This window comes from Ochotona curzoniae, unplaced genomic scaffold (assembly GCF_017591425.1).
Source record: "Ochotona curzoniae isolate NIBS_2020 unplaced genomic scaffold, NIBS_Ocur_1.0 contig_605, whole genome shotgun sequence".
Taxonomy (NCBI): Eukaryota; Metazoa; Chordata; class Mammalia; order Lagomorpha; family Ochotonidae; genus Ochotona; species Ochotona curzoniae.
Genome location: NW_024466491.1, coordinates 1,856,533 through 1,881,909, shown reverse-complemented (window position 1 = coordinate 1,881,909; position 25,377 = coordinate 1,856,533). Strand labels below are relative to the sequence as shown.

The 25,377-nt window shown below is 66.4% G+C and overlaps 1 protein-coding gene across 1 annotated transcript; it reads left to right on the top strand.

Annotated features, from left to right (window-relative positions):
• Positions 1-1,760: 1,760 nt before the first annotated feature.
• Positions 1,761-25,377, top strand: NFIC (nuclear factor I C). Its single transcript, XM_040990479.1, has 9 exons — positions 1,761-1,855; positions 6,544-7,075; positions 17,264-17,335; positions 18,696-18,770; positions 19,322-19,445; positions 19,663-19,787; positions 21,548-21,673; positions 21,869-22,053; positions 25,048-25,377. Exons 1-9 carry the CDS (start codon positions 1,826-1,828, stop codon positions 25,063-25,065), a joined length of 1,287 nt encoding a protein of 428 aa, XP_040846413.1. The 5' UTR covers positions 1,761-1,825; the 3' UTR covers positions 25,066-25,377.

Here is a 25,377-nt window from a genome sequence, read left to right as displayed (position 1 = left end):
GGTCCGTATGTAGCGTGTCGCCGGCTGGAAGGCGGCACCTCGGCGATCCTGTGTCCTGGACAAACCACAGAAAAGCCCGGCTGGGTCACCTTTGTCAAGCGTTGAGCACGTGCACCCCGTGTAGACCCCGTGTTCCCCTTCCAGTCCCCCCACACGCAGGTGCACAACCAGCGATGCTACCGCTGCCTAGGGGAAAGGGCTGCCCCTATTTCGCAGAACAGTAAATGGAGGAAAGAAGACGCGAAGGGGGCGACGGCCTGCGGCCCCCCGTCCCCCTGGGCTGGCGCGGAAACGCGGCGGGCGTGCCCTGCGCGCACTGCTGTGAGTTCTCGGCGTTCACACGCGTGTCCGTCGCATGTTCTCTTAGCGTGTTAGGAGTGTGATGTTAGCACCCGCATCCCAAAACACACACCAGCGCGCCGCTTTCGATGTTGCCCCCCTGCAGTTGCAAAGTGTTTTTTTTTTTTCCCCTGCACATTTATTTATTTATTATTAGCTCGCCAGGCGGGGAGAAAGAGCGCGCACCCCTGCGCACTGGTTCAGTCCGCACAAGCCGACATTTCGGGCCGGGCCGGGCTAAAGCTGAGCGATGGGAATTGTCCCCCAAGTCTCCCATGTGAGTGGCAGGAACCCAGGGACTAAGGCTGCACCCCCTGCTGCCTCCCAGGGTGTGTAGGTTAGCAGGGAACTGGGCCCTCGAACCCAGGCCCTGCAAGGGTAGGACATTTACACGTGGCAGAGCTGGCCCCCGAGGGAGTGGCCTGTGTCCTGCGGGCTGTGGCAGGGGAAGGTCGGGGCCGCTGCGCCCCCAGGCCAGAGGGTCCACTGCGGATTTAGCAGGAGTTACAGGTCTGGCCGCCAGTGGGAGAGAGGCAGGCCGGAGGTGGCAGTGACCGCGGGGGTGGGGGCGGGAGCCTGGAGGCGGAGGGGGAGCAAGCAAGCTCTGGGGGGTGGAGAGGCGGGGGCTTGTTCCTGGGGAGCCTGTGGCCTGGTACCTCAAGTTTCTGGCTCTGTGCAATGGGCACAGACACCTCCTTCCTGGGAAGGACCCCTCTGTGGAGTCAGGGGTCCCATCTTCCTGAAGCTACCCTCTTGGGGTGCTGGGGGTCACCAAGTGGTAGAGGCCACGCCTCCCCACCCTCCCCCCAGGAATGCAGGGCCCCAGGGAGCCTCTGGGACTCCTCCTGGCCGAGGGAGAGGTGGGCGGCCCCGGAGATGTGGTGATTTTGGGCTCGGGGGCTCCGTGGGGCCCCGGGCCGGGGAGGGTACGAGGGTCGCTGAGCCCTGCCGCCCGCCCGGGTCGTGCGTCTTTAAGGGGAAAGTCGCCGGCGGCCTCTGCGCACGTCACTTCGTTCTGTCCCTCCGCCCCCCCTGGCTCGGGTCCTGCCACATCCAGGCCAGCTCCAAGATGGGGGGGGGTGGGGGACCATCTGTCCCAGGTCCCCAAAACCATCCAGCGACACCCCCAGCCCGTTTGCCCCAGTGTATATGTGTGTGCGGTGGTTGAGGGGGGAGGCAAGGTCTCCGAGGAACCTGGGGTCGCGTCGGGGATCGGGGTGCTGGAGGGTGGGGGGCGCGCGGTTGCCTCGTTCGCGCTTTTTTTTTTTCCCTCCTTTCTTTGAAAGTTGGATGCGGAGAGGTAGGAGGGGAGAGAAATTGGGGAGAGGCTGCCAGCGGGCGGAGGAGAGAGGGGGCAGGAGGGGGGGGAGAGGCGGGCGCTGGAGAGAGGAGGGAGGGGCGGGAGGGGGGGCGGGAAAATGACTCAGTGAGTCCCGCGCGCGCCGCCCGCTCCGGCCGCCTGCGCCTCCCGCCGCGCCCGCCCGGGATGTATTCGTCCCCGCTCTGCCTGACCCAGGTATGGCCCGCGCACCCAAGCACCCCGGGGCCCCGGGGTACTGAAACCCCAAGAGGCGGGACCGGGTGCTGCCGTGTGTCGAGGCGGGGGTGGGGGAGAAGACACTCGCGTCCCTCGGGCTACTCTGGGTGGAAGGAGCCAGGACACCTCTTGCCTGCAGCCAGCCCGTGGCTGGGGCGGGTGGGGGATGGGCTGGACACTCCGTGGGCCCCACGATCGCCAGAGATTTCCGCATAGCCCCCCTCGACTGTCCCATCCACCACCCGCACACCCCGCACACCCCGGGGCTGCCTTCCCAGCCCGGACCTGGAGCTCTGGCTAGCCGCTTCTGCCCCCTCCCCACCCGGGCCAGGTGCAGGACAGCACCCTGGACCTGGTCCCCCAAGCACCCCACCCTAGGCAGAGGTTTCTGGCTGAACACTGCTCACCCCTCTCCCCCCAGCTCCCTATAAACGGGGACCCCGCGTGGTGTCCCCCCCCCACCGCAGCGCGAGGCCCGCTGCTCGCTCTCCCCCCACCCCTGGCCCACGTGTGCGTCGGGGCGGGGAGGGGGGCGCCTGCGAAGTTGGAGGCCGGGGCGAGGGGCGAGGGGCGAGGGGGGTATGTGGGCGCCGGGAGGTCCCGTCGATGTCCCCCTCCCCCCAGCCCCCATTTCTTTTTTTCTCCGCCGCATCGATTGTGGATGACTGAGTGGCCGCTGCTGCGGGGCGGGGAGGAGCCGGAGGCCGCGGGCGCGCGCGCGGGTCCGGCTCGGGGCCTTGCCACTGCGGCGCTGCGGCCGGCCGCCCTGTCCGCTCCCTGCGCCCCGCACACCTGCCCCTGCCCCCAACCCGCAGCCTCTCACCCCTGGCCGCACTCCCAGACCGCCCTGGGACTGAGCCTTGTGCAACCGTCGACGGCCTAGGCACAGGCAGGGGGAGGGGATGGCCTGGGGAGGGGGCGCCATCTCTCACCCCACCCCACCCCTGTAGCAGGCCCTGTCCCTGGATCTGGATCTTGCTGAGCGTCCTTGGGCCACTGTGAGGGGAGGGGGTCCCATGCAGGAATGTGAGGGGCTTCCACAGGTGCTGGGGGTGGGGGCGGTGAGGGAGGCAGGGGTCTGTGGCCTTCCTGCAGCCCCTCCCACAGGCCTGAGGCCCAACCACCCCCACCCCCACCCCCGTGGGTGACCTTGGACAAGCCCCTGTCCCTGCGCGGGCCTCCTCCCGGCGGACCCACTGGACTGGGGGTGGGGCTGCTGTGTGACCTCGGACAGGCCTGGTGGGCTCTCTGGGCCTCCTGGGTGGCTTCCGCTGCGCCCGCCCCCTGCGCCCCAGCCTCATCGGGAAGGCCGCCTTTGGCGCTGGAATTCCCCCCGGCCAGCAGGGCCGCCAGGTCGGAAGGCCTGGGTCCTGGGCGCCAGCGGGCGATGGGTTAGGTCGGGGGGGCTGCGCCTCGGTCACCCTGGGAGCTAGAGGGGCTCATGGTGGGTGTTGGAAAGGTAGCAACTGGAGGAGTCACAGCCGTCCAGCGTGGCCATGTGCGAGTGAGCGAGAGGGAGAGAGGAAGGAGGAGAGAGAGAGAGATAGCGCGCCTGCGCGCCTGGGCCAGGGTGGGCATAGGGCAGGGGGGTCCCCGCCCCCACCGCAGCCTGTCATGGGCCTGCAGCTGGCTGAAAGGGCCTGTCCCTTCACCTTGGCCTCTGCCCCCTGCTCTGGGCTCTCCCTGTCTCTCCCTTCTCTGTCTCTCCTTCTCTGTCTCCCCCTCCTTGGCTGGCTAATTTTACAACCTGAGCGCAACCTAAAATAGCTCCTTTTGGCTGATCCGCCTGCACCTCCCGTGCCAGCCCGCCCTGTGCCACCCCTCCCCTCCCCCCCAAGCCGGGCACTGGCCCCGGAGGATCCTGGGACCCCCCATCCCCTGGGGGTTTTCACTTTTCCTTCCAAGAGGAGCCGTGCAGGGCGCTTGAGCCCCCATAAATCCTGCCGCGGGAAGCGCCCCGCCCCGCCCTGGCCGTCCTCGTCACTGCCACGTTACTTATTCCGGGTTTGGGGCCAAATCCATCTTGGCTGCGGCAGGCAGGACTCCCCGGGCCTGGGCCACCTCGGCGGCGCCTGCCTCCCGGCCCCTCCTCCCGCATTCCTCGGCCGGCCAGCGCACCTGGACGGACAGGCGGCCTGTCCTCCAGCGGCTGCGGGGAGAGGCTGGGGTGCCCCGGGGTGCGCAGGGCCCCCTCCCGTGGCCTTGGGTGTTGCTCCCCTTGGAGCGTGGTGTCCCCCTGGCCCGGGTATGTCCATCCCCGCCCCCCACACTGCACCACAGTGCCTTCTAGTAGGGCCAGGCGCCCGGTAAATCACCATGTGCGATTCTGGCCCAGTCAGCGTTCTCTCCCGCTCTGCTCCTTTCTCCATCTCCCTCCCTCCCTCCCTCCCTCCCTCCCTCCCTGTCTGGACTGGAAATGCTGCCAGAGCCTCCTACCCCCCCATCGCCGCAGGTGAGGGCTTCCTCACCTGGTCCCCAGGTCGGAGACCCGCTGCCCTGAGCCAGACTCACCTCCTTGGGCCTGGTATACAGTGGGTGCTTAATAATCACTGTGGGGGGCAGTTTGGTGATTGACAAAGGGGAACCCTGGGTTGTCCCTCCCTCCTGCCCTGGGGACTTCACTGTGCCCGCCCTGTCTTACCCCCAGTACAATCCCTGGCGCCAAATAAATGCTCTGGTGTGGCTGTTGCTGAACCTGTTGCATGGAAGCATGAGCTGGGTTTCTAGTTCTCTTGACACCTTTATTCCCTCACCTGGGGGAGCCTGAGGAGGGGATGGGCGGCCTCAGGGGCCATCAGGGTGCAGGGAGCCAGCTCAGCTCCCTCCTGGCCATATGGCTTGGAGTGGACACCTTGAACCTGACTGGCCCACCAGGGGACACATGAGTCTTGGGGGGGGCACCCAGTTAGGGTCTCCCACATTCCCTGACCTGTCATATGTCTGAGTGAATCTGAGTGAATGTGGACTCTGTCCTCCAGGAGTAAATGAGAATTTGAGGGGGAGGACTGGGCTTCATGTGCACCCAAGAGGTCTGGGGTGGAGGGGGAGCCCCCCACTGGCCAGCCGCGTGCTCTGCAGGCACCATGAAGGGAGCAGGGGCTAGGAGTGACTGGGGGGCCCATCCCCAGAGCTGAGGCTCTATGCCAGGCCAGGAGGACCCCGGGGAAGGGGTCCGGTGGGGCATGCAGGAGTGTGAGAAGATGGCAATGTCCGCCAGCCTTGGTTATCAGCTCTTGAGGGCCCAGGTGGGCATGGGGCCTGGCTGCAGGCTGTTCGTGGTCAGGACCCCCGGGGTCAGTGGTCAGCGATGAGGAGGGCCGCCTCCCCGGGACCTGCCCCAAGAGGGCACAGGGGGCGGGGCCGAGAGCGGGAAGGGGAGGAGGGGATGGTTACCCCTCCCCCCACAGTCCCAGGAAGCACATAGCTGGGGGCTGGGCTTTAGCCCCTTCCCAATCGTCCCACTGGACCCTGAACCCAAACTCCACCCACCATGGGTCCGAGTGACCAGGTGGGGGCAGGGGCCTGGGTTGGGTGGTACCCTGGAGGTGGCAGCTGTCTTGGTGACGCACGCTGGGGACAGTGGCCTAGGGGGGTGCTTGCCGAGCCCTGCCCGCCCCACCCTGGCCTCAGCAGGCCCCAGGGCTATTTCCAGATCTCCAGGGTCAGGCTGCACGGGCACGGCTGGGAGGTGGCTCCAGGCAGGGTGGACAGAGCCCAGAAGGGCTGGAGCAGGTTAGGTGCCCTGAGTGTCCAGGCCTGGGTGATGTAGGGGTTGGGCACTGACCCCTGGCCCCAAAAGCAAATCGGGGATCTGCTCACAGCTACTCTGACAAAGGGGGTGACATTACTTCTCCGCCTTTTGGCTAAGATCAAGCGAAAGGGGCGACAGCCGCCGAAGATGGTTGGTAGGGGAGACCTCATCCAATGGGGGTGCCACCCGCTGGGAAGATGGGGTGACCCCAGCAGCAGCACTCACAGAAGTGATGCATGTGGGGAGACGAGGACCCGCAGCTCAGGGGGACCCACGCATGTTGGAGCTTCCTCCTGCCCCCCAATCCAGCCCTGCCAGCTACACCCGTTTCTCCTGGTCTCAGTGTTGTTGCCAGCAGGATGGGCGCGTGGGCCGCCCCTCTGTGGAACCGCCCACTCTTCCCGCCGTCCCCCCCGCCCCCCAGCCTCTCTGCCTGGACTGCGGAGCTCTTGGGGCAGTCCCTTGTTCTCACTCTTCATTCGCACACAGAGCTGGCTGCTTTCTCCTGTGTATATTGAGCACCACTGTATACCTGGCCCTGCCCTGAGGAGGGGGAGGGAGACTTGCATATCACAGGCCTGGACGCCTGATACTTTTGTCTGCCAATAAAATTTTATTGGGATCCACCACATGGTCATGTGGTCCTTTCCTACGCGTGTCCGCTGGCCTTGGTCTCTCGGGTCCCTGGACTCGGGGTTGCCCATCTGCAGAATGGGTCCTCCTCTGCAGCAGTCTGCTCCGCGCTGGAGATGCAGGACCACCAGTCCAGGGGTTTAAGGTCAGCTGCAACCCTTAACGGCAATGCCGGGGAGCAGCCGGTGGCTCCTGACTCTGGCTGCGCCCGGCACGGGCATTGCACGGGCATTGGGGGACGGGGTGGCACCCGCTGAGCCCCGCTGTCTCTGTGTCCTCCTAGGATGAGTTCCACCCGTTCATCGAGGCGCTGCTGCCGCACGTCCGCGCCTTCGCCTACACCTGGTTCAACCTGCAGGCGCGCAAGCGCAAGTACTTCAAGAAGCACGAGAAACGGATGTCCAAGGATGAGGAACGGGCGGTGAAGGACGAGCTGCTGGGCGAGAAGCCCGAGGTCAAGCAGAAGTGGGCATCCCGGCTGTTGGCCAAGCTGCGCAAGGACATCCGGCCCGAGTGCCGTGAGGACTTCGTGCTGGCCATCACGGGCAAGAAGCCGCCGGGCTGCGTGCTCTCCAACCCTGACCAGAAGGGCAAGATGCGTCGCATCGACTGCCTGCGCCAGGCCGACAAGGTGTGGCGGCTGGACCTGGTCATGGTCATCCTGTTCAAGGGCATCCCGCTCGAGAGCACAGACGGCGAGCGCCTGGTGAAGGCGGCGCAGTGCGGCCACCCCGTGCTCTGCGTGCAGCCCCACCACATCGGCGTGGCCGTCAAGGAGCTTGATCTCTACCTGGCCTACTTCGTGCGAGAGCGTGGTGAGTGTGCGGGGCAGGGCAGGGCTGGGCCGGGCGGGGCCGGGCGGAGCGGCCAGGGGGTGTGTGAGGGACACCCGGAGGTCTCCGCAAGGACCGGATGGCCAGAGGGGGTCCGAGGGTGGCAAGGCACCACGTGCAGGAGATGGCACAGGTCCGTGGGCACAGCCCGTGTGATCGTGGGGGTCTGAGGGCGGCATGAGCGGGGCAGGTGAGTGCAGGTGAGTCCAGGGCCTTGGGGGTCTGTGCGGGGTGGGGGGAGGAGGGAGAGGAGAGCCGACCCCACCCCCCGAGACCTGGGTGTGGGGCTTGTGCCACCTGCTCCAGGTTGGCGCCTGAGCCAGGTGTCTGTGCAATGGATCTTGCATTCCAAATTCAGTTTCTGCCCCCTAGCACATGTGCACACGCACACGTGCACACACGCACACGGATCTGATGCAGCCCTGGCGGGGCTGGGAGGGGAGTAGCGGGAGGAGCAGGGTGTCCACCCCAGGCCGCTTGGCTGGCGACGCCATTGTGTGCACACAGCACACGCCCCCGCCCACCCAGGACACAGACCCTGGAGCACGTGTGAACATGGATGGCTTTGCGCAATCTGACAGGAGTGGGGTGGGGGGTGGGAAGGCTGCGGCTGCACACGCCAGTCCTCCCAGGCCCGACCTTGAGCCCTGGCCCTGACTCCGGCCCCGCCCCCACCGCTGGACAGAGCCTGCCGCGGCCGCCATGCGGGGCCTGGCTCCGGGCTCCCGCCCCCGCCTCCGAGCTGCTACCATTTTCAGAGCTAGTTTTCTGCCGGCAATCAGCCGGCGCCGGCGCCTCCCCTGCCCCTCGGGCCCCCAGACCTCCCCCAGACACCTTCAAGTCCAGCCCCAGCACCCCCGCAGGAGGGCTGCGCGAAGGTCAGTGCTGCTGCAGGCCCCAGGGGAAGCCCGGCCTGGGGCTGACCGCACGGCTCTCCTCCCATCCCTGATGCACGGCCCCTCCTCCGGGCCCCAGCCGCCTGCCAACCGCTGGCCTCTTGCTCTGTGAAGTGGGAAGCTCCTGGGCAGCGGTTAGCAGGGCATCCCCCAGGAGGAGGGGGGGGGCACCCTGGCTGCTCCACTTCCCAGCCAGCTCCCTGCTCATGCGTAGCTGGGAGGCATGCAGGTGAGGCCCCTGCCCCCTGGGGCAGACCCACAGCTCCTGGCTCCTGGCTCCAGCCCGGTTGCAAGCATTTGAGTGAACCAATGGATGGAAGATCTCTTTCTTCCCCACCGCTGAGAGGGGAGAGAACCCAGCCCCCCTGCAGGGAGCCGGGAACTGCCATGCGGGCGCCTGCAGCCTCTGCAGGTGCAGGCTGGCCTCTGTGCCTGCCCCGCTGTGGAGAACCAGGCGTTCCCAGGCCCAGCCCTGCCCCCAGCCTCCTTTCTCCTCCAGAGTCCCAGCTACCGGCTGAAGCCTGATCGACTCTGAGGGCAACACAACTCGCTCTCTCTTTTTCTTTCTTTTTTTTAAAATTTTTTTTTTAAGATTTATTTTTATTATTAATTTATTGGAAAGGCAGATATACAGAGAGGAGAGACAGAGAGGAAGATCTTCCATCCGATGATTCACTCCCCAAGTGAGCGCAACGGCCGATGCTATGCCGATCCGAAGCCAGGAGCCTCTTCCGGGTCTCCCACGCGGGTGCAGGGTCCCAAAGCTTTGGGCTGTCCTCGACTGCTTTCCCAGGCCACAGGCAGGGAGCTGGAAGGGAAGCAGGGCTGCCGGGATTAGAACCGGTGCCCATATGGGATCCCGGGCGTGCAAGGCGAGGACGTTAACCACTGCGCCACCGCGCCGGGCCCTTTTTCTTTCTTTTTTTAAAAAAAATTATTTTTAATGGAAAGGCAGACTTATAGAGAGAAGGAGAGGCAGAAAGAATGACATTTGGTTGGCCGGTTCACTTCCCAGATGGCTGCCATGTCCAGAGCTGAGTCAATCCGAAGTCAGGAGCCAGGAGCTTCCGGTGCAGGGTCCCAAGGCTTTGGGCCGTCCTCCACTGCTTTGCCAGGCCACAGGCAGGGAGCTGGATGGGAAGTGGAGCAGCCAGGACAGGAACCAGCATGCCAATGGAATGCTGGTGCTTGTAAGGGGGATTAGCCATTTGAGCCTCTTGGCATTTCTTTCCCACTTTAAAGATGGGGCAGTAGGGTTATACCTGCTGGCCCTGAGTCCTCCATGACTGGCAAATGATCACAGATGGCCCCTGCCCCTGCAAAGCACCACAGGCTGCGGGCAACACCAACACGGCGTGTGTGGTTGGGCACCAGGCAGAGCCCCTGCTCCAGGGCCCCCATCCAGGAACCCTCCCCATCCTCCATCCAGGGCTGTAGGACCAGCAGGTGTTGGCTGGGCTGGGCACTCCAGGAGCATTGGGGGGTGGGGGAAGTACCCCCAGAACCGTATAGCTCCAGTGGACAGCAGCTGAGGGACAGTCACAGGGTGGAGGACAGGCTTATGTGAACCCCTGGCCAGCCCTGGCCTCAGCATCAGATGGAGCTGCCTCCTCAGAGCTGCCATCTTCCCCAGCCCCCCGACTCCTGGGGCTGCAGCTGTACAGGGCGCTGTGCCCTACTGGGGAACCTTGGCCCCCAAGTCCCCCAGTGTGATCCCCAGATCAGTTGGTATGACCTGGTGGAGCTATCAGGGCAGAATGTGGCTGCCCCAGGCGGCATCAAGGTAGTGTCCTGTGGCCACAGGGGCCTGGAGGATGTGGGGGAGAGGGCAAAGCCAGCCATGGGGTTCAGTTAATGAGGGAACTTGTGCGTTGGCGAGGAGCCCTGGGGTGAGGCAGTGCAAAGGCCCGGAGGCCACTGTGCAGGGAGCAAGGCTGGGGGCACGAGGACTCCCCCGTGAGGGGGGGAGTGGGACCCCAGGCCCCAAGAGTCAGGCTGCCTGCCCTGGGCCACAGCCCAACCGGGCCGCCCCACCCCCTCGCGGCAGCCTGAGAAACCCGAGGCGCGGGCGGGCACCATGCCAGGGCTGGGGGGAGGGGCTGCCAAGCCCGCCCCGGCAGCTGCCAGCCCGCCTGCCTGCCCGCACCGGCGGCCCAGATGGTGGCCATCTGCTGAGGCCGCCGCGGGCCAGCGCCCCGAGTGGAGATGTGGGCAGGGGGTCTGACCCCGAGGAGGGTGGCAGGAAGAACGAGACGGCCTGGGCAGTGGGGGTGGTCCACCATGCAACAGGGGGTGGGGGGTAGGAGAGCAGCAAGGCAGGCGGCAGCCATGCCAGTTCAGGCCTGCGCATGCCCATCAGGTCTGCTCTCACAGCAACATTGTAGCAAGACCTGCTCCTGGCTGGCAGACAGAGCCAGAGAGGCCAGCCACTGGCCCAGGATCACACAGCAGGAATCCTTAAAACTCCAGCAAAAAAAAAAAAAAAAAAAAAGCAAGTAAAGAATGCAACAGGGGCCACACCCCAGAGGAGGCGGGACCCAGTGAGAAGCAGGCCTTGGTGGCCTAAAGAAGGGAGTGAGCCAGCCACTGGAGAAGGAAGACGGGCTGGCACGCCCTGGCCTGCTGCAAGCCCTGCCCTGCTCCGGCCTCACTGTGTGACCTCTCTGGTCTGTGCCAGAGCAGGGGCAGACTGCACAGTGCCCCCGAGCCTGCTGGGTCATCCACTGCCCAGTGGCCAAGGGGCTCCTGGGGACACCCTGGCACCCTCCCCAGGCTAGATGACCAGGTGTGCCAGCCCCCCGTTGACCTATCCATCCGGCTGTGCACCCAGACACCAGCTGAGGTGTATTTATAACCCCACGGCAGCCCCCGGGCCTAGGGCAGCAATGGAGGGAGGGGCAGGGGGCACAGTGTGGGTAGCAGGTGGGCTGCCCACGAGGGCTGAGTGTCGTGCCAGGAGCGGCTAAGTCCGGGTACCGTGCCCTCCCCTGCCAGCCGTGTGGCCTTCGGCAAAGAACTCCGCTGGCCTGACTGCCTGCTTCCTGCCTGGTACAATGAGGTGATTTAAACTATCTATTCATTTATCTGACAGGCAGAAAAAGGGGGAGATGGGGATAGAGGCCCTTCATGTGTTGGCTCACTCCCCAAGTGGATGCAATGACCAGAGCAGAGCGAGGTGCTCCATCCGGGTCTCCCCCAAGCACCTTGGCCGCCTTCCGTGGCTGCCCCAAGCGCATCAACAGGGAGCTGGATGGGAAATGGAGCAGCCGGGACTCGAACTGGCACCCACAGGGGATGCCAGCGTTACAATCGGAGCTTTATGTGCTACACCACAGCGCCGGCCAACATGGGGTGATTTTAACAGAGTGGGTGGCTCTGCATTAAGACCATGTGTACCAAGAGCCAAACATCCTGGAATGTGCCCGTCCTCGGTTCTCAGAGCGACTTGTCCTAACATGGATTCCAGGCTCAGTGAGATGGCGCAGCTGGCTAATCCTCCCCCTTTAAGCACCGGCAACATGGAGGCACTGGTTCATCTCCCGGCTGCTCCACTTCCCCTCCAGCTCCCTGCCTGTGGCCTGGCAAAGCAGTGGAGGACGGCCCAAAGCCTTGGGGACCCTGCACCGGTGTGGGAGACCCGGAAGAAGCTCCTGGCTCCTGACTTTCGGATTGGCTCAGCTCTGACTGTGGTGGCCATTTGGAGAGTGAAACAGTAGATGGAAGACCTTTCTTTGTCAATCTGCTCTTCCAGTTTAAAAAGGGCGGGTAGGGATTCCATCAGTTCGGCCTGGGGGGGGGGGGGACCCTGGACTGTGCTCAGGGAGCGGGCACGCCCCCTGCAGGGCCCAGAGAGAGAGGGGAAGTGGACGGGGTGTGCGGGCAGAGGTGGGGCTGCCCAGCTGCTCCCACGGCGAGTTTTAGAGTCTTCATTTCACCGCAGCTTTTTATGTTGCTGCTCTTTGCTGTTCATGCTAAATAGTGAGGTGGTGCATCACGATGCCATAAAAACACGTGACTCGGGCAGGCTGCAGCTACAAGCACAGCAAGCAGGAGCAGGTGACGTGGCCCCCCCACATCCTAGCCGTCCCACTCTGGACCCCGTTTCCGTCAGCCTGGCCCTCACCTGCCCAGATCAGTCAGCCCATTACACATGCATCTCATGCCACAGGGCCGGGTTCAAATCCTACCTCCAGCTCCCTAGCTCCCACATGGAGGCTCCGGCAGGACCACTCCCCTGCAGACCCCCAGCAGGACCCCAGGATGGCTCAAGATGCCAATGACACGAACAGCCAGGGCGGCAAAGGCACCTCCAGCCCCATGGATGCCCAGCCACCTGTCCCCAGGGCACTTCCCCTGGCGCCACTGTTGGGGTGTTACGCTGTACCTGCAGCTGCCATCATTGCGGCGGGCAGCAGTTGCCATACTGGCCCCAGGCCCAGGAGTCAAGGGGCAGCTAAGGGCAGCTCCGGACAGCTGCCAGGTCAGCCCCTCTCTGTCCAGCTGGGTGTGTGCAAGTCACGGGTGACCATGACAGGTGTGTGGATATAACATGGGGCACCTGGGGACCCGAGGCGCCAAAAGGGGAAGGAGTAGGCCAGGGACCCTCCGCATGGTCATCAGCTGGCCTCAGGAGTACCAGGGCAGGCCCTTGAGGGAAGAAGGTTCTAGAAGCTTGAGGCCAGAAACCTGGCATGACCACAATGTGGTGGGTTCACACTTTGAGGTGTCCCCACCAGGACATGTGCGCTGCTCCACAGGAGCCCCCGGGAGGCGCTGTGTCTGCAGCACACACTTAGAACTCCCAGTGGGTTCTAGAACATTCCATAGATTGGGCGTGTTGAGACTGCACACCTGTGCTGAGAATGTTCCAGAAAATTTCCCACAGATTTTGGTAGCCCGGGGCTTCCTTGTGTGTGGGAGGGTCCCCACTGGTGCTATGGGGCTGGGAGGAACTGGGATGGAGGGGGCTGGGGACACAGGCGAGTGAAAGTGTACTCTCACGCATGCCAAGGGGCTGCCCACGCAGCCCAGGGCACAGCCGCAGGCCTGACCCCTGCTGGCCTCGTCCCCATCCAGGACTGTGTCCTGGCGGCCAGCAGGTGCGGCTCAGTCCCGAGGAAGGTAGGGTCTCCTGGAGTCGGGGCTCCCACCCCTGCAGGCCTAGCCAGGCCCCTCCCTGCCCGTGGGCTGGCAGCAGGCAGCTGAAAGAGCCCCTTGTTCCTGGCCACACCCGCCCCTTGGGGTCACCCGGGGACAAGCCTGGGCAGCCAGCTCCCTTAAAGGGCCAGCGCCCCAAAGGGAAGGCGGGATGAGAAAAGGGGGTGCCCCTGTGCTGGGGAGGGGTGTTGGGCTGCACCTTGAAATAGCCGCCCCCTCCCGCCTCGCCTCAGTTCCCCCTGTAAGGCTGCAGCTCCCTCATGGCGCAGTGTCCAGCAGCCACAAGGCCTCTGGCAGGCTGCTGGAGGGAATTATAGAGCATCTCCTCCAAGCTGGGCCCGCCAGCGCACATGCATACATAGAGCGCCTGCTGCATACCGGGCCATGTCAGAGGTGGTCATGCCACCGAGCGGCCCTGGGCGGGCTGCTGCCCGATGGACAGGCCCAGTGCTCGGCCGCCTTATGTAAGCGGCTTGTGTAAGGGCGGCCGGGCACTTACATAAGGGAGAGGCGGCGCTCGCGGGGCGAGGAGGGCTTACAGGGGTGCCTGCCTGCACCCCCAGGTCCACTTGGGGCATGGCATGTGTGTGCGGGTGCAAGCTCCCTGTGACCCTCCGAGCTGTGAGCAGGAGGCGCCTGGATCGCTGCCGCTGGGCCTTACTGCCCCGTAGCACGCACATCCTCCAGGCTTGGCCATGGGGATCCTGGGGCACCCCAGGGGTACAGCCTGGGTGGCGACCCACACACACACACACACCGGCCCCGGGTCCTCCACGTGGCGTAGACAACCCCCTCCGAGTCTTTTTTTCCTGCCCAGCATTTAGTATGCGCCTACTGCATGCCAGGCCCCGTCAGGGTGGCAGCTCCGCCCTCCCTGGGCACCCCCGGCTGCGGAGGAGCGCGCGCCGTCCCCGGGGAGGCAGGCCTGGCCCGGGCCGCCTGCCCAGCTCGCTCCCGCCTTCCGGGCTGGCCTCGGAAGGAAGCGGCGGCGGCGGGGAGGGGTGGCCCCCCGCGCCCACCCGCGCCCCGGGCACTTCCGGCGGCCGCGTCCTCCCCCGGGAAGGCGGCGGCGGCGGCCAGGAACCGCGCGCGCCGTGTAAACAAGCGGGTTATTTTAAGCCACCCCTCCCCCGCGGCGGACACGCTCGCGCGGGGCGGGGCGCGCGCCGGGAGGGTTCCCCTTCGTGCTTCCTTCCTCTCCTGTGGCGGGGCGCCCCGAAAGCCCTCGGCGGGGACTCCCGCCCGCCTCCCCCGGGCGCAGCAGGGGCGGCTGGCTGGGTGGGCTCGGCTCCCGGGGCCCCGTGCCAGGCGCTGCTCCCGAGCGCACAAAATGGCCGCCCCGGGGCCCAGAGAAGCATCTGGAACTGGGGGGGGATGGGGGAGGGTGGAGAGGCGGAGAGAGGGAGAGAAGAGGCGAGAAAATGGCCGCCTGGTGGTGATGTCACGGGGGCGGCGTGGCCTCCCCCCGGGGCCGGGCCGGGCCGTGCGTTGTGTGTCCACGCGCCGGCCGGACTCCCCGGCGTGGGCAGCGCGCACGGGACAGGGACCCCGGGGCTGCCCCCCGGGGGCCGGTGTGGGTCGGGGAGCCGAGGAGGCCGCGCTGCGCCCCCGCCCTGGCCCCGGGGCCTGCGCGCCGCCTCGACCCTGGCCCGCTGGCCCGAGTGTCCACGGGCGAGCGAGCGCGCAGGGCCCGGGCCCAGGCCACGGAGCCGCGTGGGAGGGGAGGGACACTCTGACAGTGACTCGGAGCTGCTGGCTGGAGCCCAGGCCGCCCGGGCGGGGAGAGGAGCTGCAGACGGCGGCCTGGGGGCCTGGGAGGCCGAGGCAGCGGTGCACGGAGGGCTACGCGTCCGGGGCTTGTCCATGCAGCCCACCCCACCCGCCCCAGGAGCAGCCCCGGTGGAGGGGTCCCCCGTGGGCACAGGGGCAGGGGCTCGGACAGTTGGAGGACCAAGGCCAAGTGGGCGGGATCCTCTCCGGAAGCTGGCCAGGGCCAGTCCCCCCCCCCCGGTCACGTGGACGCTTGCCACGCCGGCATCCCAGGCGGTACAGCAGTTCGAATCCGAGCTGCTCCATTTCCCCTGCAGCTCTTTGCTCATGACGTAAAAGATAGCGGGGACGCCCCAGGTCGGGCACCCCGTCCCCCCACCGGGGCGACGACTCGGATGGACTCTAGCTTTTGGCCTGGCCTCGACCCAGATGCCCCTGTCTCTGTGCCTTTCCGACACATCAATACATTAAAGAGGCCTGCGACGGCCGGAACCCGAGGGCTTGGCTTTGGCTGGGGCCGGAAGGGGTACGTGGGGAGGGGGGGTCCTGGCCCAGCTGCCGGGGGAACCCTGTGTTTGGAGACCCGTGGTGGACATCCCTGGACTGCCCCCCCCAAGTGCTCGGACCCATCTGCTTCCAGAGCCTTTTCCGGAAGCCATGAGGCTGCAGCTGAGGGCTGGGGCGACATACGGCCCCTCTGTGCTGCGCCCCCATGCTGGTCTCCTTCACCTTGTAACTCTCAAGACGACCCAAAAAAGTAATTTATAAAATCAGCTGCATTCCTGCTGGCTAGCAAGGGCAGTGGGGCCCCAGGTCAGGGTAGGGTCCCCCTCCCCTCCCAGCACACCCCCACAAAGTGGGCTTTTGTTTCTATGTGATGGTCTTATATTTTACTTGAAAATCAGAATCTTCTATCCACTGACTTAGGAGCTTCCATCCTGGTCTCCAGTGTTGGGGGTGGGTGTCCAGGGACCCCCCAAGTGTAGGGGGGGGGCTCTCACAGCACCACCCAGGGCATGCCAGAGCAGGACTTGAACCTTCCCCTGACACCCCACGCGGTCACCACCCAGGAAGTGCAGCTCAGGCTGGGGTGACTGTCCCCCCAGGGCACAGCATAAGAGAGCTGTGAGTATGGGCTCCTAGCTGCAGCGGGCAGAGCTAGGGGGCCAGGGTCCTGCATACGTCACGTTGTAGCAGCAAGGTGACAGTGAGAGCCAGGCAGGCCGGCCAAGCCACACTTGAGTTCCTGTCGGCCGCGGCCCCCTTGGCAGGTACAGGGGTGGGGGTGGAGGGGCAAGCCTGCCTGCTGGACGGGAGCCGTGAGGCCAGGATGACCCAAGGGGATGACTGGGTGCCCATCTGATTCCATGCTGCTCGCTCTGGCTGGCGCAGGCGGGGGCCAGCTGGGCGCCACTGCCTGCCGAGGCCTGGTGGATGCTGGCTTCCCGTGCCCGAGCGGCCGGCTGCCCAGGCTGGGTCCTTCCCCAGTGGGGCAGCCAGCCGTGCCCAGCCTCGAGGCACTCCAAGCAGGACTGGCCAGCTCAAGGGGCCGCTGGCTGCCCTGCCTGGGAGCAGCGACAGGGCTCAGGGCCGAGCCGGGCACGCTCCCCGCGGCCACTGCCCAGGATGCCCCGAGCCCAGTGGGCCACGCTGGACAGCGAGGACTGCCCCTTTGCTCGGGGCATGAGGGCTGGACCTGCACGCCTGGGGACACCAGGACCCGGCCACCATTCTCACCCTCACTTCCCCCCCACCCCACTGTCTCTGAGATGGGATCACGGGGTCAGGTGTTTGGGGCCGGCTCAGGTTCCCACACTGGCTCCCCACTCACCTACCCGGCGGGGGATGGAGTGGGGTGCAGGGTGGCTCAGGCACTTGGGCCCTGCCAGCCACAGGGGAGTCACGGGTGCAGCCCCCCGCTGTTGGCTGCGGCTGGCCCAGCCCCCATGGTTACCAGCGTTTGGGGAGTGACCCAGTGGACGCCCCCGTGACGCTGCACTCACATCAGGTCCCCCCCCAAAACCCCTCGCTGCTGGGTGGGGGAGCGGGGGGGGGTGCTCCCTGGAGGTGGGCCCTGCCCTGCCCCCTGCCCCCGGCCCCAGGCCGCCTAACAAAAAGCGCTGAGCTCAGCGTCTGCTGCCCGGCGCCCGCTTGCAGCCAAGGAGCCCGGTATTTTTAGATAAGATGGGGGTGGGGGCAGGGCGCAGCATCACTTGGGGCTGCTGGCACTGAGGCCCAGGGCCAGGTCCACTGTCCCCCGCCCGCGTCTGTGAGATGGCCCTGTGGCGCCATGGTGCCCTTCCCACCCGGGAGCGGCTGGTCACCCCTGTCTCCCCTTCCCCTGCAGACACAGAGCAGAGTGGCAGCCCCCGGGCAGGCATGGGGACCGACCAGGAGGACAGCAAGCCGGTCACGCTGGGTGAGTCTGAGGGGCGGACCCCACAGCTTAGGAGGAGCAGAGGCGGGGCTGGAGGGGACGGGGCGGGGCCTGGGGGATTGACAGGGCAGGAGTCTGAGGACGGGGCGGGGCCTGAGGGATTGACAGGGCAGGAGTCTGAGGACAGGGGGCGGGGCCTGGGAGATTGACAGGGGGAGGAGCCAGGGAGAGGGACGAGGCGGGATCTGGAGATTGACAGGGGGAGGAGTCTGGGGAGAGGGGCGGGGCCTGGGAGATTGACAGGGGCGGGGCCTGGGAGAGGGACAGGAGGAGGAGCCTTGAGGGGTGGGGCCTGGGAGAGGGACAGGGGCGGGGCCTGGGAGAGGGACAGGTAAGGGATGGAACTTCAGGGCAGGGGGAGGAGCCTCGGGGAGTAGGATGCTGAACCTGGAGACAGGAGCAGCTGACCACGCCTTCCAGGAGGTGGTCTGTGCTGACCAGGGAGTCCCTCTCAGCCACTGCACAAACAGGAAACCCAGAGGGGTGCGGCCAGCAGGAAATGACCACTACCACTTCCTTTGCTGTCCAGGGCGCCATAGGGCTGTGGCCTGAACAGAGCACTGGGCCTGCCCGGGGCCCCAGGCTTGGGTTCCCCTCCTCCCAGCAAGGCGCTGGGCCCACCAGGCCCACAGGTGTGGGTCTCTCGCCTACCCTGAGCAGGGCGCTGGGCCCACCCGGGCCACATGCGTGGGTCCCCCTCCTACCCTGAGCAGGATATTGGCCCTGCAGGGCCACAGATGTGGGTCCTGGCCATTGGTCCCCTGCAGTCCAGGCTGCCCCCAGACCCTGCTGACTGCCAGCCTAATCCTACTGCCCCTGCTGCAGCCCAGGACAGCTCTGGCCCCTGCTGGTCTGACTGACCAAACGAACTGTAGAAGCACAGGGGACACGTGGGCACGAGGGGCTGGAACCATGCAGGTGCACCCTGACAAATGGCATCCCATGCTGACCTGAGGCTCCATTCCAGAACATTCCATCACCTCCTGTGCACACATCCCCTCCCTGTCCCTGGGACTCCCCTGTCAGTGTCCCCTGAGTGGGGTGTCCTCACCTGCCCTACCTCCTCCAGCCTCCAGGCGTGGGGTCCACGCTGCGTCCACTCATTCCTTGCTGGACGTCTGACCTATAGTGTGGCCTGTGTGGTCACCCGTCATTGTTACCAACCCCTCCCATGTGGGGTTGTCACCCTGGCCTGCCTGTGTGGAGGGGCCTGCCCATGCCCTGCCCCATGTCCGGCTGCCTCAGGGCACAGCTGGCCCAGGGCCCTGCTGTCCTGGGGCTGTCCCCCAGAAGGGCCCAAGCGCCCGGCAGCCCCTCACGGGCCCCTCCCTCTCCCCTGCAGACACCACTGACTTCCAGGAGAGTTTCATCACCTCCGGCGTGTTCAGCGTCACTGAGCTCATCCAGGTGTCGCGCAGTGAGTATCAGGGGACCTCCCTGAACGCACAATCCCGTGCTGCACCAGGTCCTGGGGACATACACACACACACACAGCCCGTGCTGCACCAGGTCCTGAGGACACACACACACACACACACACACACACAGCCCCATGCTGCACCGGGTCCTGGACACACACACACACACACACACACACACACACAGCCCCATGCTGCACCGGGTCCTGGGGACACACACACACACACGCACACATACATACAGCCCCATGCTGCACCGGGTCCTGGGGACACACACACACACACACACACAGCCCGTGCTGCACCGGGTCCTGGGGACACACACACACAGCTCCCTCCTGGGTGCGCGCACACACACGCTCCTTGCAGGCACCCCCGCCCCGTCCATCCCTGTGGACCTGCTGGAGACCCCTGCACCCCATTTCCTCCCGCCTTGGGATCTGAATGGCCTCTGCCTGGCCGTGCCCACTGCTCTGCTCACTGCGGGGTCTCTGCGCTTTGGGGGCGCACCCCGGGCTGGCCCTGAGCGCCCCGCTGTCCCTCCCTGCAGCTCCCGTGGTCACCGGGACAGGCCCCAACTTCTCTCTGGGGGAGCTGCAGGGGCACCTGGCCTACGACCTGAACCCGGCCGGCACGGGCGTGCGACGGACGCTCCCCAGCACCTCCTCCAGCGGGTACGTGCCAGCGCCCCGGCACCCCGAGATCGCAGGCCGACAGGCCCGGGGGAGCGAGCTGATCCCGCGTGGACCCCGGCTGTCCTCCCTGGGAACCGGGGGCGGCGGAAACGGCTGTTCCCCGACCTGGCCGGAAGCTCGCCCCACCCCGAGCCGGAAGTTGGCGTCTCCGTGGTAACCGGCCGCCGCTTCCCTCCCCCGCCCCGCCCCCCCCCAGGAGCAAGCGGCACAAATCCGGCTCGATGGAGGACGACGTGGACACGAGCCCCGGCGGCGACTACTACACCTCGCCCAACTCGCCCACGAGTAGCAGCCGCAACTGGACGGAGGACATGGAAGGAGGTGGGGCGGGCGTGCGTCCCCGAGGCCGGAACTACAGGTCCCGGCAGGCCCTGCGCGGGCGCCGGGTGCCTGGAGCGGGTCTGGGGCCGCGAGGCTTCCTGGGAGCTGTGGTTCCCGTGGGCTGAGGCGCCGTGTCCGTGAGGCGGACACTGGGAAGCGGGAGGACGTGTGTGTACCTCACCCAGGGTGTCCGGCGCAGGGGACGTGGAGGAGCTGGCGCGGAACCCTGCGTGCCGCGCACACACCCAGGGAAAGCGCCCCTGGTGTGGCCCTGGGCAGCCCTCCCCGCTCCCTGCCCTGCAGAGTTCCCGCCAGGCTCCTGGGGGGGCCTGGGCTCCCCGGGGTGCCCCGCAGACAGGAAGGGGAGCTGGGAGCTGGATGGCCATGCCCTGTGACCCCATCCTCTAATCCTGAGCCACCAACATTGCCCGGGGGCTGTGAAATGCCTGCTGCAGACACCTGTGGGTGCTGTGGCTCCCACAGAGCCGTCCCCAGGGTGCCCAGGTTGGGGGGTGCTCTACCCCAGGCGGAGCCCCCCACGAGCCCAGCGACTCCTCCCCACTGTGCCGATTTCTGCAGGCCCCATGCCAGCGTAGGGAGATGCATGGGGTGCACACACACACAGAGCCCAGTGCACACAGATACACGGCCCATGTGCACACATGCGCACACGGCCCACGTATACACAGATACACGGCCCATGTGCACACACACACCCACAGCCCAGTGCACACATGCACACACAGCCCACATGCACACAGATACACGACCTATGTGCACACACACCCATATGCACACACATACACACCTATGGCCCATGTACATACACGCCGCCCATGGTCCCAGTACACACCCATGCATGCACAGTGCCCACGTACACACACGATCCACATACATGCACACATACACACATGGCCCGTGCACATGCAGCCAGTGTACACATACGACCCACGTACACACAGCCTGTGTGCAAATGCACACTCCACGTGTACACACACAGCCTACATACACACAGCCCATGCACACACATATGGCCCATGTATGAATGCACAGCCAATGTACACACATATGGCCCATATACACACAGCTCATATGCACACACATGGCTCAGATGCACAAACATAGACCATGTACACACATGGCCCACATGTACAGGCATAGACCGCGTACATACATATGGCCCACATGCACACATACAGCCCATGTACACACAGCCTATATGCACACACATGGCACACATGCACACACACAGACCATGTCCACACATACGGCCCATGTCCACACACACACGGCCCACATGCACACACAGCCACATGCACGTGGGCTGTGTAGGGCCAACCTAGCTTCCATCCCCTTTAGGGCCCCTCAACTCCCTTTCCAAGTCTCTAGGAAACCCCAAGGCTGGCAGACTGGGCAATACCCAATGGCCCCATGCCAGCACAGGGAGATGCCCAGGGGTGAACACACCCATTGCCCTTGTGGTATCTCAGCTTTTAAACCTGGCTGGCACCTGCGCAGGGTGGGGTGTCCTGGGGTAGGTGTACACTGCGACCCCTGCCTGGGGTCGGGGTGGGGGGCAGAAGATCCCACCGCAGCAGGTGCCCCAGGAGGCTGCCTGCCTGGGTAGGGAGTACAGGGGATGGTGTCACACATGGGGACGCTAATGGGAACTTCTGGTGCGCGGTGGGCGGGCCCCAACCCTGGCACCAATCCCCGGGGGTGCTGGGCAGGCCCTGACCCCGGCACCTGCCCCTACACAGGTATCTCTTCGCCGGTGAAGAAGACCGAGATGGACAAGTCGCCCTTTCACAGCCCGTCGCCCCAGGACTCGCCCCGTCTCTCCAGCTTTACGCAGCACCACCGGCCGGTGATCGCGGTGCACAGCGGTGAGGGCTCTGGAGGGGGCACCTGCATGCCAGCCCTGACGGATGGGCGCTCCCTCCCCCACTTTCTCACACTGCTCAGCCCCTGCCTGCGGAGCGGTCACCCGGATGGGAGGTTCCTGTGCCCACCACCCCACCCCACCCCACCCCGGGCACGGGCAGACCCCCCCTGACCGCCTCTCCCTGCCATCCCTGCAGGCATCGCCCGCAGCCCCCACCCGTCCTCGGCCCTGCACTTCCCCACCACATCCATTCTGCCCCAGACGGCCTCCACCTACTTCCCCCACACGGCCATTCGCTACCCGCCTCATCTCAACCCTCAGGACCCGCTCAAAGATCTCGTCTCGCTGGCCTGCGATCCGGCCAGCCAGCAGCCGGGCCCGGTAAGTGCGCGCCGCAGAACCTGCCAGAACAACCTGGGCTTTGCCGTACGTGCAGCCTGTCCACACTGCAAGGCTCACGGGGCCACATGGCAAGGTCACGGAGGGCTACATGGGTTAGGACAGGAGAGGGAGATGGGGTGAGGTGCGATGGGGTCCCTGCTGATTTCTGCTGTGGCCAGTGTCAGGCTGCCCAACCTTGTGGCCCTGCCAGCGCCCTAGTCCCTTACCAGCCACCCCAGATGGGCCTCCTAGCCGTGGCTCTCTGTGTCCCCACAGTGGGGACAGCTCCTGCAGCCTCACACCTCTCCCACCCCTGCTTCCTGGCCGGCCTGGCTGGGTCCTGGGCAGGGGGCTGCGGTGTATACCCCGGTGGACGCGAGACCTGTGCTGGCCCCAGGTTCGGGACAAGGTGCGGGCCGACCTCCATGCCTGACTCCCAGGGGAAACGCTGTGGTGGCCCGTGCCCTGGGGTGGCCACCACATGCTTCAGCTGTGGGTGATTGAGCCGACAGGGCGAGAGCGGGAGAGGGCCCTCCACCGGTCCGGGTGGCTGCGCGGGGCAGGCTGGAACCACGAGCCCCGGCCGGGTCTCCCACCAGGGCCTGGCATCTGTCACTTCCCCCCGGGGGGGAATGCGCAGGGAGTTGGTTGGGACGTGGGGACCTGCGTTCCTGGGACGGCTCCAATCCCAGCGCCCCATGCCCACCCCTGACCCTGGAAGCCCCCCACCTCCACCCCTTCTAGACTTTTCTGTCTGGGTCTCTTACTCCGTCCTGTCAGGACAGACGTCCTGGCCTCCTGTGTGACCTTGGGCATGGGCCTGCCCGTCTGAGCTTGGCCTGACGGGTCCCGACCCTGCGCCTCGCGGGCTTGAATGAGGCGGTGACGGCGTGAGCACGGTAAAGTGGGGAGGCCACCAGGATCCCGGGGAGACGCCGACGCAGGCGGCCAGGGCTCTGCCCAGGCCCTGGGCTACAGTAGGCACTCAATAGCTGCACAGTGAACAGAGACCCCCCCCTCCCGTTAACCGCAGGGTCCCCCCAGTGTGGCTGCCCCACTACTCCCACTCGGGGAGCCACTTGGTGCTGACAAAAAGCAGCGGGCGAGAGTAAAGTGAGAGAGGCCTGGAGACTACACCCCCCCACACGCCCTCTGCAGGAGGAGAATTAATAAATAAATGCCCTCAATAATTGATGCGGGCCCGCGGGTAGCGCGGGCTATGCCACGGCGAGAGGCGAGGCCGGCCGCGGTGAAAGCCGCTGCATAATTCATGGCGGCCAGCTTCCCGGGGAGGGCCGGCTGTGTGACCCTGGGCAGCGCACAGCCTCTCTGGGCCTGGCTGCTAACGGGCTCTCGGTGTCTCTCCTCCCCGCAGCCTACTCTACGCCCGACACGTCCCCTGCAAACCGTTCCTTTGTGGGATTAGCAACAAGGGATTCTGCGGGCGGTGTTCAGGCACAGGTAGGGGCCGAGAGGCCGGCCGCTGGGGGGGCGGGGGGGCAGGGCCCCAGAGCTTGCCGGCCAGAGCCGGGGGCTGCTGAGACCCAGAGAGGCAAGGGCGTCTGCCCAGAGCCACACAGCGTGGCCGCCGGAACCTCCCCCCCACACATACCCTCCTTACCCTGCCAGCAAACCCGGCCCAGACAGCAGGGGCCAGGGGGGCGAGGCCGGGGCTGGGGGCGAGGCCAGGGCTGCACCCCAGCCCAGCCCACCCCCAGCCCCGGCCTCTGGGGGCGTCCCAGGGAGAAGGGGCCCAGCCAGGGCCGGTGGAGCTGCCGTGGCCTCTGCCCCTCCCGCCGGGGGCCGGGAGCTTGCTCCCCTGGGTGCTTCTGTAGGTAAAGTCAAGCTAACAGAAGCCCCCCGGGGCGTTGGCCCGGCCCCTACGCCCCCCTCCCCATGCCCCTTGCAGTGCCCCCCACCCCCCAACCCCGGCCTCAAGTGGGGACCCAGCTTGGACACAGCAGTGGACGTGCAGGGCCGGCCAGGCAGGGGGAGAGGGAGCCCGCCCCCACGGCCGGGGCCTGGGCAGCCACGCCGCGGTAGAGGGAGGGGAGGCCTGCAGAGTGAAGAGCAGGGAGGGAGGAAACCGCCCGCAGGCCCCTCGCTGCCATTCCGCCTCCGTCAGCACTTCCTGCCTCTGACTGTTATTCCTGGCGCCCCGCCCTCTCTCCTTCCTTCTCCCAGCCCCCACCACCGATCAATACTGATTGATTCCACTCCCCCGTGGGGGCGTCTCGCCTGTCTGCGCCCCCCGCCCCACCCTGAGCCCCCCCCCCGACCTGGGCCTGCCACGTGGGCTGCACCCCGCGCCCCGGCCCTGACACCTGCCCGGGTCACGTGCCCAGAGCCCCCCGAGGGCCGGGGGAGCCTGTCCACCGTGGGGGAGGGTCACGCCCAGGGCCTGTCTGGTTGCCAGCGGAAACCAGACATGAGGTAATGGCCAGGACGAACGTGAACTTGGCTGCAGGGTGGGGGCTGGGAGCTCGCACTTCCTCGGCGGGATGGCCGGGGACTTGCCTGGTGGGCGGGAGCGCCCCCCGGACGCCCCGTGCGCCCGGACGCCCCGTGCGTGGTGGGGAGTGTGTGCGCGTAGGGGGCCACATGCCTGTGTCCCACTCCAAGCCCGGGGAGGGAGAGCCACCCGCCGCAGTCTGCTCCGTGCCCAGGTCCGCGCCCGCGTCTCCCCTTCTCTGAAACAGGGTGCCCCCCCTTCTCCTGGGGAGACCAGGGGGTGCGGGCAGGACCCTCGGGGCTGGGGTGGCACCGTGGGCCCGGCAGAACCTCGGCGCTCCTCGTCCCCTTGCAGCCTGGGCGAGGGGTCCACGCAGACGCGTCCGCTGGTCACGGGGTGGGGGCCCCCCAGCACCCCCAGGTTGGGCAGCCTGGTGCAGGAGGCAGAGCCCGGGGCAGGGAGAGGGTGGGGGCGGCCGGGACGGCGCCCGAGCCTGACCACTCTGTCTTTCTCCATCTCTCTCCTCCCTCGGACCCGCGCAGTCCTGGTACCTGGGATAGCGAAGGTCCTCGCCCCCCCACCCAACGCCCCTTGTCATCACCCAAGGAATCCCAGGGGGCACCCCAGCCAGCGCCCCCTCCCCCACGCCACTCTGTCGGTGGAAAACTAGAGCGAGCAAGAAGAGCCCTGTCACCTCCCAGCCCGGCCGAAAAGACAAAACAGCCACACGGACGCAGGAGGAACCGGAGAGATCCCCCGTGGGAGGGGGCGCGGCGCAGACCCCCCACCCCCCGCCGAGAAGGCGGAAGGCGCGGGCGCGGCGCTCGAACTCGGTCCCTCCTGCACCTGCCGCGCCGCGCGCCCCCGCCAGG

Coding starts and splice junctions, on each gene's coding strand:
- NFIC (XM_040990479.1), top strand. CDS start 1,826: ATGTATTCGTCCCCGCTCTGCCTGACCCAG. Junction 1,856..6,543: donor CCCCGCTCTGCCTGACCCAG/GTATGGCCCGCG, acceptor GTGTCCTCCTAG/GATGAGTTCCACCCGTTCAT. Junction 21,674..21,868: donor GGTGATCGCGGTGCACAGCG/GTGAGGGCTCTG, acceptor CCATCCCTGCAG/GCATCGCCCGCAGCCCCCAC.